The 14772-nt window shown below is 65.4% G+C and overlaps 1 protein-coding gene across 8 annotated transcripts; it reads right to left on the bottom strand.

The window, feature by feature from the left end:
• Window positions 1–53: 53 nt before the first annotated feature.
• Window positions 54–13202, bottom strand: LOC135180612 (septin-12-like). 8 transcript variants are annotated; one of them, XM_064153205.1, is made up of 11 exons: window positions 13008–13202; window positions 9178–10212; window positions 4047–4247; window positions 2491–2619; window positions 2302–2383; window positions 2061–2198; window positions 1144–1261; window positions 971–1066; window positions 768–864; window positions 518–569; window positions 54–424 (listed from the first exon to the last, which is right to left on the bottom strand). In XM_064153205.1, the coding sequence occupies exons 1-11, from the start codon at window positions 13060–13062 to the stop codon at window positions 280–282; spliced, it is 2148 nt and encodes a 715-aa protein (XP_064009275.1). In that variant the 5' UTR covers window positions 13063–13202; the 3' UTR covers window positions 54–279. The 8 variants fall into 8 exon arrangements, with proteins under 8 accessions (XP_064009275.1, XP_064009277.1, XP_064009273.1 ...); XM_064153207.1 differs by lacking the exon at window positions 13008–13202 and adding an exon at window positions 12843–12901; XM_064153203.1 differs by lacking the exon at window positions 13008–13202 and adding an exon at window positions 12272–12538.
• Window positions 13203–14772: the final 1570 nt, after the last annotated feature.

The raw sequence follows: 14772 nt of genomic DNA, 5'->3' as shown, positions 1-14772 counted from the left end.
AGCAAGCAGGAGGGTGGTGGCAGGGCAGAAGTAAGTGGTCCAGCAGAGGATGATGGTGGTGGAGGCTGAAGGCTCCAAGCTGACCTTTAATGCAGTGCAAGGTCCAAGGGGTCTGTGCTCATGGCAGAGCTTGGGGATGAGGGACCCTGGAGGGAGGAATCCAACCCAGGCAACACTTTGGGAGCTCCTTGCCCCAGACTGGCATGGGTTCCTCACCCCAGGCAGGGTCTGGGCATGGCCACAGGCCTCCAGTGGTGGCTCAGGGGTGGCCGTGGCTGCTCAGAGGTCACCATCAGCCTCACCCTTGCTGGGCAGCCCATTGAGTGGGCTCAGTGCCAGGTGGTTGCTCTCGTTGAGCCGCCGCACACGGTAGCTCTCGTAGTGGACGTTGTGGGTGATGTCCTTCAGGTCCTGCAGGTGGGAGCTGCCAGGGAGAAAGGGCATCGAGTCACTGTTTTCCTGTCCTCACCACTGCCCCCGGTAGGGTGCTGTGCCCCCAGCCCTGTCCCCTGCTCACCGGATCAGCAGGTCCCTCAGGAGGGGGAACTCGCAGTGCGCTGCATTCTCCACTGCAAGGCAAGGGCCAGCGGGCAGTGGGTGGGCAGCAGGGTGCCCGGGGACCACCAGAGCAACGTGGCTCCATGTCACCACCTGCTCCCCCCAGCACCACCCCCCAGGCAGGAATGCACCTGTGGGTGCACTTACCTGCAGCCTCATCAGGTGCCCTGTACCTGGGGAGGGTTGAGGACCTTAGGGGCTCCTCTTACCTTCGATGATGCCCCACTTGGTCTTGCGGCCCAGCACCCTCTTGCCATTCACCTGGTGCTCCTGGTCCGCCCCCACCACGGCAAAGGGGATCTTCTCCTGTGGGTGCAGAGGGATGTGCTTGACCAGACCCCACTAGGGCCATCTCTCCCATAGCACAGTCCTCAGCAGATGCCATCCCCAACGCCAGCATCCCGGCACCTACCCGGATCCTGTCGTTCAGCTCCCGGTCCTCTGGGTCCTGGTCAAAGTCCTGCTGCGGGTACACACTGATGGCATGGGTCTTCAGGTCCTCCTGGATCTGTGGGAGATGGGGCTCCAGAGGGGCTCCAGGGGCACACAGGGCACCCCAGGAGCCTCTCGGGGACTCGTCCTCACCCGTTGCTTGAACTCTGCCCGCTCCTCCAGGGTGAGCGTGTCAGCCTTGGCGATCACCGGCACCACGTTGACGATCTTACTGAGCCGCCGCATGAACTCCAGGTCCAGCGGGCGCAGCCTGCCAGGCACCACCACCCTGAGGCACCCCCCCACCGACCACCACCCTGAGGTGCCCCCCCACCGACCACCACCCTGAGGCACCCCCCCCACCGACCACCACCCTGAGGCAACCCCCACCGGCCACCACCCTGAGGCACCCCCCCCACCGACCACCACCCTGAGGCAACCCCCACCGACCATCACCCTGAGGCAACCCCCACCGACCATCACCCTGAGGCAACCCTCACCGACCACCACGCCCGAGCTGACCACACCATCACCACCTTGGGGTGACTCACAGCACCACCGCCTTGGGGTGACTCATGCCCAAGTCACCTCAGGGCGATACTGCCACCGACCTAGGGTGACCTGTGCCACCATCGGCGTGCAGTGACCCCCACCACCATCACTCCATCACTTCACAGTGACCTACATCACCTCAGGACAACCCCCACCACTGTCACTGTGGGGTGACCTGCAGCACTAACAGCCCAGGCTGACCCCACCACCATCACTATGGGGTGACCCTCACCATCAGTAGCCTAGAGTGACCACCTCACATCATCACCATGGAGTGACCTCCACCACTATCCCTATGGAGACATCCTGCACCATTGCCACCCACCAGTGTGACCCCATCATCTTGGAGTGGCCCTACCACCATCACCCCAGAGTGATCCAGCCACTCCAAGGTGACCTCACCACCATCACCCCAGGATGACCTAAACCACTCCAAGGTGACCCCCAGCACCATCATCCCAGGATGACCCACACCACCAAGCATGGAGCACCCATGGGTGATGTGAATGGGGACTCACCAGTGACCCGTGGGGGGCACAAAGTAGACACATCCATGGACTCTGGTGTCTGGGATCTTCCTCTTGCGGGTGATGAGGATCTCTTCCCGCAGGTACCTCTCGTACTGCTCGTTGATGTATTTGATGATAGGGTCCCAGCTGAGAAGGACGAGTTGGGGGATGCCATCTGAGCTCAACTCCCTCCCCCTGCCCCAAACTGCCACCCACCAAACTGGGCTGCCACACCTCATTAGTGCCCTACCAGTTGTCGTTGTTGATCTGGTCCCCGAAGCCCGGGGTGTCTGTCACCGTCAGCTTCATCTTCACCCCCTTCTCCTCGATGACTAAGAGGCAGAGACATGGAGCAGTGGGGGCCAAACACCTGTGGCCTCACACCTCCCTGGGGCCTCCCCCAGAGTGCTGGGACAGGAGCCCACAGGGGTGACCTTACCGTGGGTGATGGACTGCAGCTGCACGGTCCTGGGGATGCGCTCCTGCTGGCCGGGCTGGGAGGCCTTGCGGCTCACCTTGGACTTGAAGAGGGTGTTCACCATCGTTGACTTGCCCAGCCCACTCTGCCCTGTGGGCACATGGCAGCCCTGCTTGGTGCTCCCAGCAAGGACGGCACCACCTCTGGATCCATTTGGGAGCAGCCCAAAGACTGGCATAGCTCCAGTTTATCCCCCCCCAATAAATGTATCCTTCTCAGTACCCACCTGGAAGCATCCCAGAGGCTGGAATGGCTCCAGTTTATCCTCCCCTCAATAAAAGTATCCTCAGTACCCACCTGGAAGCATCCCAGAGGCTGGAATAGCTCTAATTTAACCCCCTGATTGATCCTCTCAGGGCAATAACACTTGAGTATCCATTTGGAAGCGTCCCAGAGGTTGGGATAGCTCCAGGTTATCCACCTCCAATAAACATACACCCTTTGGTATCCATCGGGGATCATCCTGGAGTCTGGGATAGTTCCAGGTTATCCCTCTGATGAATTTATTTCCCAAGGTGGTATCAGCTCAGCATCCATTTGGGAGCATCCCAGATTGTGGGATAATTCCAGTTTATTCCCTCAGATTAGTTCTTCCAACAGCTCAATATCCATCTGGGAGCATCCCAGTGGCTGGGATAGCTCCAATTTGTTTCCTCTAATTCTTCCATGGGGATTACATCTCAATATCCACTAGGAGCATCCCAGATGCTGGGATAGCTCCAACTTGTTCCCTCTAATTAATTCTTCCAAGGGGATTACATCTCAATATCCACTGGGAGCATCCCAGCAGCTGGGAAAACTCCAGTTTATCCCCCTGATGAATTTATTCCTGAGCATCCATTTGGGAGCATCCCAGAGGAGGAGGTAGCTCCACTTTGTTCCCTCTAATAATTCCCCCAAGGGGATTACAGCTCAGTATCCATTGGGAGCATCACAGAGGTTGGGATAGCTTCAGTTCATGCCCTCTAATTAATTTTCCCAAGGTGGCAACAGTTCAGCATCCATTGGGAGCATCCCAGAGGCTGGCAGAGCTCTGATTTACACAATGATGAGTTTCTCTCCCCAGGGTGCTGACCCTGTGGCACCCATCTGGGAGGATTCCAGAGGTTGGGATAGCTCCAGGTTATCCCCCTGATGCATTTATTCCTGAATATCCATTGGGAGTACCCCAGAGGTTGGGATAGGTCCAGTTTGTGCCCTCTAATGAATTGCCTCATGGAGATTACAGCTCAATGTCCATTGGGTGCATCCCAGAGGCTGGCACATCTTTGACCTACACCCCCTACACCCCAATACATTCATCACCCTAGGGTGCCGACCCCATGGTGCCCACCTGCAGCAGCCCATCAGCTGGCACGAGGTTGCCCACCACCACCATCGCCAGCTGATGGGGCTCAGGAGGTTGCGCCCCAATATCTCCCCCAGTATCCCTTCAAACCATGATTTCCCCTGGCATGGTGGCACCAGAGCCAAGATTCCCACACTGACTGGCAGCAGCCCCTGTGCCAAGTGCTCACCCACGACCATGATGTTGAATTCGAAGCCCATCTTCATGGTTTTGACTTTCATCTGGTCGAGCACAGCTTCGATGCCCACGTAACCGAACAGCTGGCATCCCGCCGGGCCAGGCACTGTGGCAAGGGGCATCTCCTCCTCCTCCTCCTCCTCAGGCACGGTTGGTGGCTCCATGCTGTGCTCCTCGGGCTCCAGGCTGCTCCCTGCATGGTGGAGATGGGTGAACCTCGACCCCCCTCACCAGTGCCCACTCGTCTGCCAGCACCGTTGCCCCAGCAGCAGCCATCCTGGCGAGCACTCAGCCCCAGTACATTCCTGGCAGCCGGTGAGGCTTGGCATGGCAACGTGGCACGTCATTCCCCTGGCACCCCAGAGGCAGAGGGGCATGAGAAGGTGCCATAGTGGCGGCCATGCCACCGGGAAGCCCTGCTCATCCCCTGCAAAGCCACCGGTTGCTCCATGAGGTGGCTGTACAGAGCACCACAGCTGCTGCCAGGACCCTGTGCCCAGCTGGCACTCACACAAGGCCACCTCCTGCAGCACCTAGGCATGGGACAGGACATGCCACCCTGCTTCATAACTGGGCAGCAGCCCCTGCCAAGGTGAGAGGCATCCACTAAGGAGGGGCAGGAGCCCCCAGCCGCAGGGGACACGCAGGGTTTGTCTGGGGGCTGTGCCAGCAGTGTGACCCAGCTCGGGGGCCAGTGGAGCCCCGTGCCCGCCCCAGCCCTTTGTGCACCGCTCGGGGAGCCCCTGAGCCCTTTCCTCCTCCTCCTCCTCCTGCCCACCACCGCCATTGTTCAGCTCCTACCTCAGCGACGCCCACACTCAGCACCCAGCTTCGGCCGGGGATGGTGCCCTGAGCCCCACCAGCATCCCCGTCCCCATCAGCACCAGTGCCCGACTGCCTCTCCTCCTGCCAGCCCCTGGCTGGCACCGGTCCCAGCTCCGGCGAGGCTGCCGCTCCCACGCATGACCGGCATGGCAATGGCCCTGCCCCTCATGCAGCCCCCTCCCCGCCACAGCCAACACACCGCCACAAGTTTGCCACAAGCCCGCTGGGATGGGGAAGGTACCCACCCAGCTATGCCAGCCCAGCACATGGCACTGCTCAACATCCAGCCAGGCTGATGCAGATGGCGATCACATCGCAGGGCTGCCCTCCCACCCCATAGCACCCATCACTCCCAGGGGTGGCTGTGGTGGCACCGAAGAGGAGCAGGAGTGCTTAGCTGTGGGCACCAACCCCGCTGGCACTCACCAGTTCCTTGGCACCGGAGGTCACCTGGCACCACACCCCCCACGCACCATCCACGGGTGGCATGGGTAGAGCAGGGTGAGATGAAGGGTGCTGGCCCTGCCATCCACCCCACTGCCGCAGTGCCCCACGGCGCCTGCGTCCCCCCACGCTGCAGTGTCCCCATCTGCCACATATGTGCCAGCTGGCTCTTGGCGTTGGCGAGCCGTGAGCGGCAGCTTGCTGATGGCTGAGAGAGCTGAGCCACCCTGCTATGTGCCATGTGCCACTCAGCTGGGGACGAGGGACATGTGGGCATGGTCCAGCCCAAGCCAGCCCTGGGGTGCCAGGAGATGATGGAGCTGAACGTGCCCACCACCATGGCAACAGCATTCTGGGTAGGGACAACCAGCACCCTATGCCCGCTGGTGGGTGCGTCAGCAGGGTGATGGTGGGATGCCCAGAGAAGTGGTGAGGTTGGCAACAACAGAGCCAGGTGTGCCAGCTTCCCTCACACCCTCCAGGGCAGGGTGTTCCTTGGAAGTAGCGAACCAGCTGGGCACTTCCTGGTGACAGCAGGACTGGGGGCAGACAAGGTGCCCACTCTTGTGGGCACCCACCCACCCTTCTGGTAGACAGGGAGATGGGATCCTCTTGATGCCCACCTGGCCATGCCCCACTCCCCATACACTCCTACACCCCCGCCCCGGTCTCTGCCACACCAGTGGCTGGCTACTGGGATGGATCCAGAGCCAAGCAATGCAGCTGCTGCCACCCAGGGTGCCTAAGCACCACAGGCAGGGTGCAGGCAGGATGTGGTGCTCACATCCCCCCTGCCCTTTATCCACCCACCCACACTCCCCAGCTCCCTGGGGTGCAGCACCTGCACAGGGGCTCAATCATCGCCCATGGCCTCCTACCATGCCACACTGTGCCATGCTGTGCCAGCAGCACTGGCAAGCAGACAAAAACAGCTGGATGGATGATGGGTGGAGCCATGGGGTGTGTGCCAGCCCTGGGTGCTTCACCCACACACCTGGGGCCAGAACACCCCATGGTGCTCCTGCCCTCGTTACTGAAAAGCCCTGTTGGCAAGGGCTGGCAGCTGGGCAGCCACGTGGAAGCTCTTGGACATCCCCATGGCATGTCCAGGGCTAATGGCTCCTGTGGCCACACCTGTTCCAGCAGAGATGCTCTTGTTTGCCAGGCAGGGACCAGCAGCCCATCGGCTCCTCCAGGGGGGTAATTACTGCTGCGGGACTAATTGGCAGGCTCCCTGGGGACGCCTCTAATGAGGCTGCTGGCAGGGAGGGTGGACCAGGACTGGAGCTCCCAGCCTGGCTGCTGAGATGGGCACTGGATAGGGTGGCCCTGGATCAGGTGGGTGCGCTGGAGCTGAGCCATGCCCGAGGGATAGAGGGTCTGGGGGCTGCAGATGGAGAGGCGTTCCTGGTGGTGCTGAGGAGCTCACCACAGCTCCATCCCCCCGGCCAAGCCTGGCCCAGAAACGCTGCCACCTCTCCCGGCACCCAGTGCCACCCAAGGGGGCAGCGATGACAATTCCCACCCCTGGCCAGAGCCAGTGCCACCCTGCCTGGCTGGCTGTGGCACAGGCAGAAGCCGCGGCACAGGGCTGGGGGATGCCGAGCGCTGGCGCTGAGCAGAAGCAGAAGCAGAAGTGAGCCAGTGGGTGAAACCCTGGGGCTGCCTGCAGGGTACCGAGAGGTCAGCCCCTGCCCTGCTGGCAGCACCCCCCTGCCCACCCACCGCCCTGCCCGCTGCCACCCCAGTGGCCACCCCTACCTGGGCGCGTGGCCGGAGCCGGGGCTGCTGTCGCCACGACTTGGTCACCGGGGCCAAATGGCTCCTGAGGTGCAAGGGCGGGGAGGGTGGCTGCAGCCCACGGCTCCTCCTCTGCTCCTGCTCCTGCTCCTCCTCCTCGCCCGGGGGCCTGCGTGGGCGACCCAGGCGTGGAAGTGAGAGGCAGTGTGGAAGTGAAAGGCAGCGGCCGAGGGCTCCTTGGCGCTTCCTCCCACGGGGCACGGCACGGCCACCCACGGGTGTCACTGCCTGGGGGGCACGGTGGCCTCCCGGGAGAGGAAATGGCACATCCCCACCTCTTCCTGGCAGAGAATCCGCTGTGCCTGAGCAGGGTCTGCCAGTCCCGTGCCATCTGCAGAGCAGGCGGTGCCCGCAGGCTGCCCGCTGGCTCGTGCCTCGCTCTGGCCATGCCATGTTCAGCTGCTCTGCCATCGCCCCAGCCTGCTCCCGACCGCTGTGCCCATGTCCCTGTCACCCTGGCGACACCCTGAGCACCACTCCCCACTGCCCTCACCACCTTGGCTCTACCTCAAGCACTGTCCCCATGTCCCCATCACCCAGCTCAGCCCTGGGCTCTGTCCCCATGTCCTTATCACTCAGCTCAGCCCCGAGCACTGTCCTCATCACCCAGCTCAGCTTTGGGCTGTGTCCCTATATCCCCATGACCCAGCTCAGCCCCACTCACTGTCCCCATGTCCCCATCACCCCAGATCACCCCAACCACTGTCCCCATGTCTCCATCAGCCCAGCTTGGCCCCAAGCACTGTTCCCATGTCCCCATCACCCCAGATCACCCCAACCACTGTCCCCATGTCTCCATCAGCCCAGCTTGGCCCCAAGCACTGTTCCCATGTCCCCATCACCCCAGATCACCCCAACCACTGTCCCCATGTCTCCATCAGCCCAGCTTGGCCCCAAGCACTGTTCCCATGTCCCCATCACCCCAGATCACCCCAACCACTGTCCCCATGTCTCCGTCAGCCCAGCTTGGCCCCAAGCACTGTTCCCATGTCCCCATCACCCCAGATCACCCCAACCACTGTCCCCATCAGCCTAATTTGGCCCTGAGCACTGTCCCCATGTCCCCATCACCCAGCTCAGCCCCGAGCACTCGTCCCCATATCCCCATCGCTCCAACTTGCCCCCAAGCAGTGTCCCTGCGTTCCCAGCACCCAGCCCAGGGTCAGCAGGGCAGCCAGGCCAGCCGGGCAGCAGGCCGGGGGCATTGCTGGGGCATGATTCACCGCAGATGTATGGATGCCTGCCTGGCGTCGACGCTCAGGGCCCGGCGCCGCGGCTCTGGGGACAGGCAGCGAGGAGCCCCAAGCACCGAAACAGGGAGCACCGGCAGCGGCAGCCGGCTCCGGGCCGCCCCAGCCCCCGCCGGCCTGCCCGGGAAGGGAGACACTGGCAACGCCCCAGTGGCGTGGGCATGGGCTTGGCGGTGCCCGCCCCGGCACAGCGGGAGCCGAGGGCACCGCCGTGCCGGAGGAGCCCCGCGTCGTGCCCCCAGGCACAAGGCGCACGCCCGAGCGCACCTTGGCACCCTGCCACCTCCTGTGTCCCCCTGCGGGAAGGGAGGGACAGGATCCGTCCCCGTGCCAAGGCGAGGAGGGATGCGGGGGGGAAGCAGTCCCTGGACGCGGGACAAGATCGCGGCGATAGGCGGCACGCGCGGGCCCTGGCGCTTGCCACGGCCGCCGGTGGGGCACATGGGTGCCAACCTGCCCGCCTGTGCCCCGGGACAGCCGGCAGAGCCGGGGCGGCGCGGGAGCCTCGCCAGGCACCCCAGGGCAGGGTGGGCCTGGAGCGCTGCCAGCACCACGCTCAGCACCGTGCCGTACGGGCCCCCTGCCATGCGCCGGGCGGCATCCGCCGTGCCCCCAGCCCCAGGGGGGAGCAGAGAGCTGGTGGGGCTCACGCTGTGCCCGGTGTCACCGCCACCCTGCACCAATGGTCACCGCAGCATCGGCAGTGCCAGGGTGGCTGGAGGTAACGTCAGGGTGGGATTGGCAACACCGTGCCCAGCAAGGGAGCCCTGCAGGATGGGGAGAGGGCATAGGAGCGAGTCCTACCGTGCTCTGGTGTCGCTGCAGCCCAGTCACCATCCACAGCCTCGCTGGAAGACGCTGCTGCCATGCAGGGTCCTTGTGGCTCCACCAGTCTCACACTGTGGGGGTTCACTCCAGCTCCACGGGGCATTGTCAGGGTCCCCAGGGCTGGCACCAGCACCAGCCCCCCGAGGAAGGCAGGCTGGGAGCTGACTTGCACTGTCTGTGGTTGGGACACCAGCTTGAAAGGGGCTGCCCGGGGGGCTGGGGGCAGTGGCAGCCTCATGGCCCTCCCAGAGGAAGGGACCGAGGGAACCAGGGCTGCCTCCCCCGGGCCCCGGTGAGCCGGAGTGGGGCTGGCACTGAGGCTGACATCGAGGCTGACCCTCAGTTGTGGCTGGGGAAGCACTTGGGGGGCTGCATCCCACCCCTGTGGTGCCTCGGGGAGCATGGGCAGCCCTGGAGCTGCCTCAGTGCCGTCGCACCGGGAGAAGGAGGAAGAGGACTGATGGGTTCGAGGGAGGGTCACAGGGCTCTGGGTGCCCCAGGGCGGGGGGTTCAGTGAAGGCACCCCTGTGCCCAGCTCCTCGGCGATGTGCAGGTCCAGCAGGGGCAGCGAGCTGTGGCTGGTGGTGGCCCTGTGGAGGGCATGCTCCAGCTCTGCCGGGAAGACGCTGCCGGGGCACGGGACCTGCTCCAGGCCAGGGCTGGTGGCCGGGGGGGTGCCTGGCAGCTGGGGGGGCCCGGTGGGGGCTGGGCTCTCCAGGCTGGAGGATGAGCTGCGCAGGCTCTCGCCATCGCTGCCAGGCCCCGTGGTGAAGCCATGGCGAGACTGGAAGGAGGCGACGCGGGTGATGGTGGTGCCAGCGGTGCCAGCGGAGCCGTTGGCTTGGCCAATGGAGAGGCTGCGCAGCGTGGGGCTGGGGCTGGTGGCAGTGCCCGAGTGTGGCGGGTGGCCAGGCTGCAGCGACCGGTAGCTCTCGTTGGTGCCCAGGGGGGACGCTGGTGGGTGGCAAGGAGGCTCGTTCCCATCCTCTGCCTCAAACGACTTCTTGAGTGCTGGGGACAAAGAGAGACAGACGGTGGCATGAGAGTGGCATCCGATGGCACCATGGCCAGCCACCTGCTGGGCGCTGTCCCTTCCCCAGCTGACTCTGTGAGAAGCTCTGGGCATGGACCCCCAGCCGTGCCACATCATGCCAGTAGGCAAAGGTGCCCCCTGCACAGCTGGCTGCCGCAGGGCTGCCTGTGATGTCACCCTGCATGGGAGTGCAGCTCAGTGCCAGCGGCTCGGGGCGCTGCTGCTTTGTTTCACCCTCACTGCCCGCACTTTATCTGTGCCCGGCCGGTGCCGCACAGCACAGTGCCCGCTTTATTCCCCCTGTAAGGGATCCGGCCCCGAGTAACCAGATCCCCCCTGCCCACCCCTCTCCCCCTGCCTCACTCCCTGCCGGGAGGGCTTCCTGCCCCCCTGCATGGCCTTAACCCTGAAGCCTACTAACGGCGACACAGGGTACAGGCCCTGCAGGAGGCTGCAGCCCCGGGGCGAGTGGCACTGCCAACCTGCCCTCACACAAAGACACACACGCCCCCCCATCACCATTCCGTGGCATGCCTGCAAAGCCTCTTGCCGTGTAGCCATCCCCTCCATGGGAGCCATGCTCCTGCCAGCTCTGCCAAAGTGGCACAGTTCGGTGCCCACAGCTGCTTCCCCAGCCCCTCGGGTGAGCGTGGGGGACACATGCCCACCCCCCAGGCAGCCTTCTTCGCCCCAGTGCCAAGCAGTGGGTGGCTGCCTCCAGCAGGAAGCTAGAGGGAGGCTGAGCACACTGCACCCCTTCACCCCCACTGTGCCAGCACATGTGCCAGCCTGCCCTGGCATGGCGCTCACTGGCATGAAGCTGCCTTTGCCCTCCTCTTCCTCAGCCCCACCGCTGCTGTGGCCAGGCCACACTGCTGGGGGCGGTAGGGTGGTGGGGGTCACATCCCTGTCCCCTCTCCAAGCGAGCTCTGTGCCCGGGGCTGGGGAGGGGTCAGGGGTCGGGTCAGGGTGGGTACTGCTAATAGCAGATCTCCCCGGGGCAGGTATTTCCGTGGCCGGGCGGAGGCCACGAGGTTGGAGGGGGTGTGGGGCTGGTGTCCCCCTCCCCACTGCCATCTCACTGCTTCAGGTCAAAATGCTTGTCACCCCAAACCTGCCCCTGGCCCCTGGCCCAGCCTCACCCAATCTCCAGACCTGACCCGGGGCAGGGGAGGACACAGGGCAAAAGGGGGCAAAGGGGTGTGAGGGGGTGCCAGAGGATTTGGGGGGTGTGGGGTGGAGGAGGGGTGAAGGGTTTGGGGAAGAACGTGGGAGAGGATGTGAGTAGGGCAGGAGGTTTAGGGGGGGGTGGCAGGGGGTTTTCAGAGGGTAGTGGGGGGGTACAGGAAGATAGTTGTTGGGGGGGAGGATGGGGGCCTTGCAGGGAGTAGGGGGGTGGCAGGAGATTTGGAGGGCGATAGGGGTGAGTGAGGGGTTGATGAGGGGGTGGGGAGATGGCATGGACAGAGGGGAGGGTTGTGAGGGAGTGATGGGGGGCTCAGGGGAGAGGGTGGGGGAGGATGGGGGTGTGTGGGGAGATGGTAGGGATGGTGGGGGCGCTGTGGGAGGGTGATGGGGTGGTTGGAGGTGAATGGGGGAAAGACAGGGGTGTGCGGGGAGATGGTAGAGATGGAAGGGGGGCTCTAGGCAGTGGGGGGCAGCCGGCAGCGGCGGGGTTAAGGTGCCCGGGGTAGATGCACACATTCCTCCCCGGCGAGGGCAGCAGCAGCCCCGGGGTCGGGTTTCGCCGCCCACCCCCCCCGCCCTTCCCGGCCCCTGCCCAGCCCCGGTCCCTCCCGCCCCAGCTTCCAGGAAGCGGCTGCAGCTCATCGCGTTCGGGAGAAACTCAGCCCCGGACCGGCAGGACCCCCCCGCAGCCCAGCCCCCCCCGGGCAGCCTTGGCGGGAGCGGGGGCACGGCCGCGGCGTGCGGCACGCACACGGGGGCTACACATGCACCTCCCCACCCCCACTGGAGCACTTCGCAGCCCCCCCTCCCCCCCCGCTCCGTTCGCACCCCACCCTGAGGCACCCTCACCGCTCCCCGTGGGCGCACCGCGTCCTGGCGCGGGAAGGGGCGCAGCCCGCGATGCGCAGCTCCCCGGGCGTGGGGGAAACGGCCGCCCAACATGCTTAGCCCCGGGAGGGGGACATCGCCCCCCGCCCCCGATACTCAGCTTCGGCTGGGGGACAGCGCAGCCCCCCCACGATATCCAGTCTGGGTTTGGAGGGGGGACATCCCATCTCCCCGCCATGCTGCCTCGGCGGTGATCACCCTCTTCAGACGAAAGCCAGGTGGGGGAGTAGCGCAGCCCCCCACGAAACTGAGCCCTTCCGGGAGGCATCCCACACCGCCCCCACCCCAGCCCCAGGACGCTCAGCCCCAGCAGCATCCTCCCCAGAACTCCCCCAGCCCCGAGCGGGGGTCGCATCCCTCTGGAGGGTGCAGAACTCCCCCTCGGTTACCCTGCCCTCAGGGGGTGGAGAGCAGCCCCCCACGGTGCTGAGCCCCGGGGGGGGCTGTCAGTCCCTTAACCTGCCCAGCTCCAGCAGCGACCCCACCCCGACACCCAGCCCCGAGCGGAGGTCGCAGCCCCCACCAGAGTTACCCGTCCCACGGGGGATGCAGCTCTGCCCCCCACGCTGCTCAGCCCCCAGGGCGGAGAATTCAACCCCCGAGAGTCATCCAGGAGCGGAGGTCGCAGCCCTCAGGTGGGGCTCAGCCCTGCTCGGGGGGTGGGAGGCAGAGGGAGTTGCCGCAGCCGCGGCCGCACCTTCGAAGTCGGAGAGGATCCCGTCCAGGTGCTCCTTGACCGAGAGCCGAGCCATGCCGGGCGGGGGCGGGGGGGCCGCGGCTGCCGCCCACCCGGGGCTCCCGCATGGAGCGGGGCTGGCGCGGGGAGCGGAGCAGCGGAGCCGCCGAGCCCCGGGACGGGACGGCGCCGGTTGCCCTCGGCGGGCAGGGGAAGGAGGAGGGGAACGGGGCGGGGGGAGGGAAGGAGGGGAGGGGGAGGTGCTGCCCCCGCTCCCGCCCCCGCCCCGCTCCGCTCCGGATTCCCCCCACCCCCCGGCCCGGCCCCCGGCCGCCAGCCCCCTCCCACGGGCCTCTCTGCTCTGTGTCCGCCCCCACCCCGTGTCCCCCGGGCGCTGGGATGCTGCAGCCTGGCCGGGGACCCCGCGGGAGGGCATTGAAGGAGGATGGGCACCGCCCCCAGCCCCTAGAGCCCTGCAGAGGCTGGGAGCGATGCTCCGAACTGAGCCCCCCGGCCCCTGCGTAGGACAAGGGGAGGTTCCCCTGCCTGACCCCCACCGTGGGGCTCCCCCCTGCAGGGATGCACCCAGCGACTGCTTTAGTCCTCGCTGTGGGGGAGCTGCCTGGGAAGCGTGGCTGGTGGGGAGCAGCAAGGCTAGGGAGGATCCTGGCCGGGCTGGGGGTCCTAGGCAGGCTGAGGGGGGCTGGCCAGGATGGGGGGTCCTGGCCAGGCTGTGGGGTCCTGGTCAGACTGGGGGGTCCTGGTCAGACTGGGGGTTCCTGGTGAGGCTGAGGGGCCCATGGAAGGGAAGGAGGACAGGGAGCCCTGGCCAGGCCGGGAGTTGAAGGAAGGATGGGGCTGTGGGGTGTGTGTTCCAGACAGGCTGGGGAGCTTGACTGGCTTGGGCAGCCCTGGTGAGGCTGGGGAACCCCAGGAAGGATAGGGGCCGGGTAAGGAGTCCCAGTCAGCCTGGGGGGTCCTGTCCAGGCTAGGGGTCCCAGTCAGAGTAGGGGGTCCCTGGCAGGCTGAGCGTCACCGGCTCTGCTTTTCCCCGGGGATTCCCACCCTGGAGCAAGAGGAGTGCAGGCAGAGCTGCCTCTCACTGCTCCGGAGGTGGGGGTGCGTGGGGGTGTTTGCCGGCTCCTGTCCCACGCCGGAGCTCTGGGAGCACCTCTGGGGACCAGCTGCAGGGGACCGAGCTCCCTCGGAGCATCCCGGGTGGTCCTGCCCACGGCAATGCTGGCAGCACCGAGGGGCCATGGGGCTGCTCCTCTTAAGCCCTATGGGATGCTCCGGGTGGGGGGCATCATCCACCCCCAGCCCCACCAAGGGTTAACCCCACCCCAGAGCCGTCCCGGCAGCAAATGTGGAAGGAAAGGAGCTGGAAATCCTTTCTCCGAACAGGGGTGCCCAGCCCCAGCTCTGCTCCCTGCCCCCTCCAGCCACCCCCTGCGAGTCCTGTGCCGGGCCCGGGTGGGGGCACTGGGGCACAGCCTCCGGGGTCCTGCCAGGTGTGGCCCTGCCGCTGCATTATGAGATATGGTCATGGTGGCCTTGGCCACGGCCAGGTTTAGAGTGATAGCATCGTTTGGGTTGGAGGAGACCTCCACGATTACCAAGTCTGATCTCAGCCCAGCGCTGCCAGCTCCCCGCTGAACCATGGCCCCGCGTCTGGGGGACGTGCAGAGATGCCCCCTGGGTGCGGGGCTGGATGGGGTCTCTCAGCTGCTTTCCGGGTGCGGGAGAGTGCTGCTGCCCTTGGGGGCAGGGACAGACCCGGGCTGAG

Source organism: Pogoniulus pusillus, chromosome 13 (assembly GCF_015220805.1).
Source record: "Pogoniulus pusillus isolate bPogPus1 chromosome 13, bPogPus1.pri, whole genome shotgun sequence".
Lineage (NCBI taxonomy): Eukaryota > Metazoa > Chordata > Aves > Piciformes > Lybiidae > Pogoniulus > Pogoniulus pusillus.
This window is presented reverse-complemented; position numbering and strand designations above follow the sequence as displayed.

Bases quoted from the DNA above. Each gene is read 5' to 3' on its own strand.
- LOC135180612 (XM_064153203.1), bottom strand. From the start codon at position 12,488: ATGGCGGGGAGATGGGATGTCCCCCCTCCAAACCCAGACTGGATATCG. The intron at 2,199-2,301 runs GTAGGGCACTAA...CGTCCTTCTCAG, and splicing joins CAGATCAACAACGACAACTG to CTGGGACCCTATCATCAAAT. The intron at 570-767 runs GTAAGAGGAGCC...CTTGCCTTGCAG, and splicing joins CAAGTGGGGCATCATCGAAG to TGGAGAATGCAGCGCACTGC.